Consider the following 721-nt stretch of genomic DNA (forward strand, 5'->3'; position numbering starts at 1 on the left):
CTTCATCACGGTGGGCTACGTGGACGACACGCAGTTCGGGCGGTTCGACAGCGACTCTCCGGGTCAGAGTGTGGAGCTGCGGGTGCCCTGGGCGGGGCAGGTGAGGCAGGAGGATCTGGACCAGGAGACTGGGAACGAGAGGAACCGGGCTCAGTGGTTCAAAACGCTGCTGCAGGACCTGCCAGGCCTCTACAACCAGAGCAACAACAATGGTGAGCATCACTGAGCGACCCGGGAGGAGGTCACCACCCCCATCCCACCATAAGGCGGGGGTGCCTAGAGTCTCAGGGTCCCACTCGAGGCTGATGGACCTGCCCGACCACTCTCCCAGGGAAGAGCCCCCGGGACCCTCCTGTCTGCAGCTTCATGTTTAGTTTATGTTGACTGGGGGGGGTTCGGGGAGGCAGCTGACCCTGCGTGACCGCAGGGCTGACACAGTGGGGTTCAGGGTCTCACACCCTGCAGAGGATGTGTGGCTGCGAGGTGGGGCCCGACGGGCGCCTCCTCCGTGGGTACGAGCAGTTCGCCTATGACGGCGCCGATTACATCGCCCTGAACCCGGACCTGCGCTCCTGGACCCCCGCGGACACGGTGGCCCAGATCACCCAGCGCCAGTGGGAGGCAACGGGGAGGGCGGAGCGCGTCAGGAACTGTGTGCAGGACAGGTGCCTGACATGGCTCCGCAGACTCCTGGAGCTGGGGAAGGAGGTGCTGCAGCGCA

General features: G+C 65.3%; 1 protein-coding gene across 1 annotated transcript in view; it reads left to right on the forward strand.

Annotated features, from left to right (window-relative positions):
- Window position 1: 1 nt before the first annotated feature.
- The window catches only part of LOC101628205 (HLA class I histocompatibility antigen, A-30 alpha chain-like), a gene marked incomplete at both ends in the record, with an annotated part of 1855 nt that continues 1135 nt past the window's right edge, over window positions 2–721 (forward strand). Inside the window, 2 exons of the mRNA XM_012734960.1 lie at window positions 2–212; window positions 449–721. Coding sequence (XP_012590414.1) covers window positions 2–212; window positions 449–721 — 484 coding nt within the window. The remainder of the gene's footprint in view (window positions 213–448) is intronic.

Source organism: Condylura cristata, unplaced genomic scaffold (genome assembly GCF_000260355.1).
Source record: "Condylura cristata isolate star-nosed mole 26May11 unplaced genomic scaffold, ConCri1.0 scaffold00201, whole genome shotgun sequence".
Classification (NCBI taxonomy): Eukaryota; Metazoa; Chordata; class Mammalia; order Eulipotyphla; family Talpidae; genus Condylura; species Condylura cristata.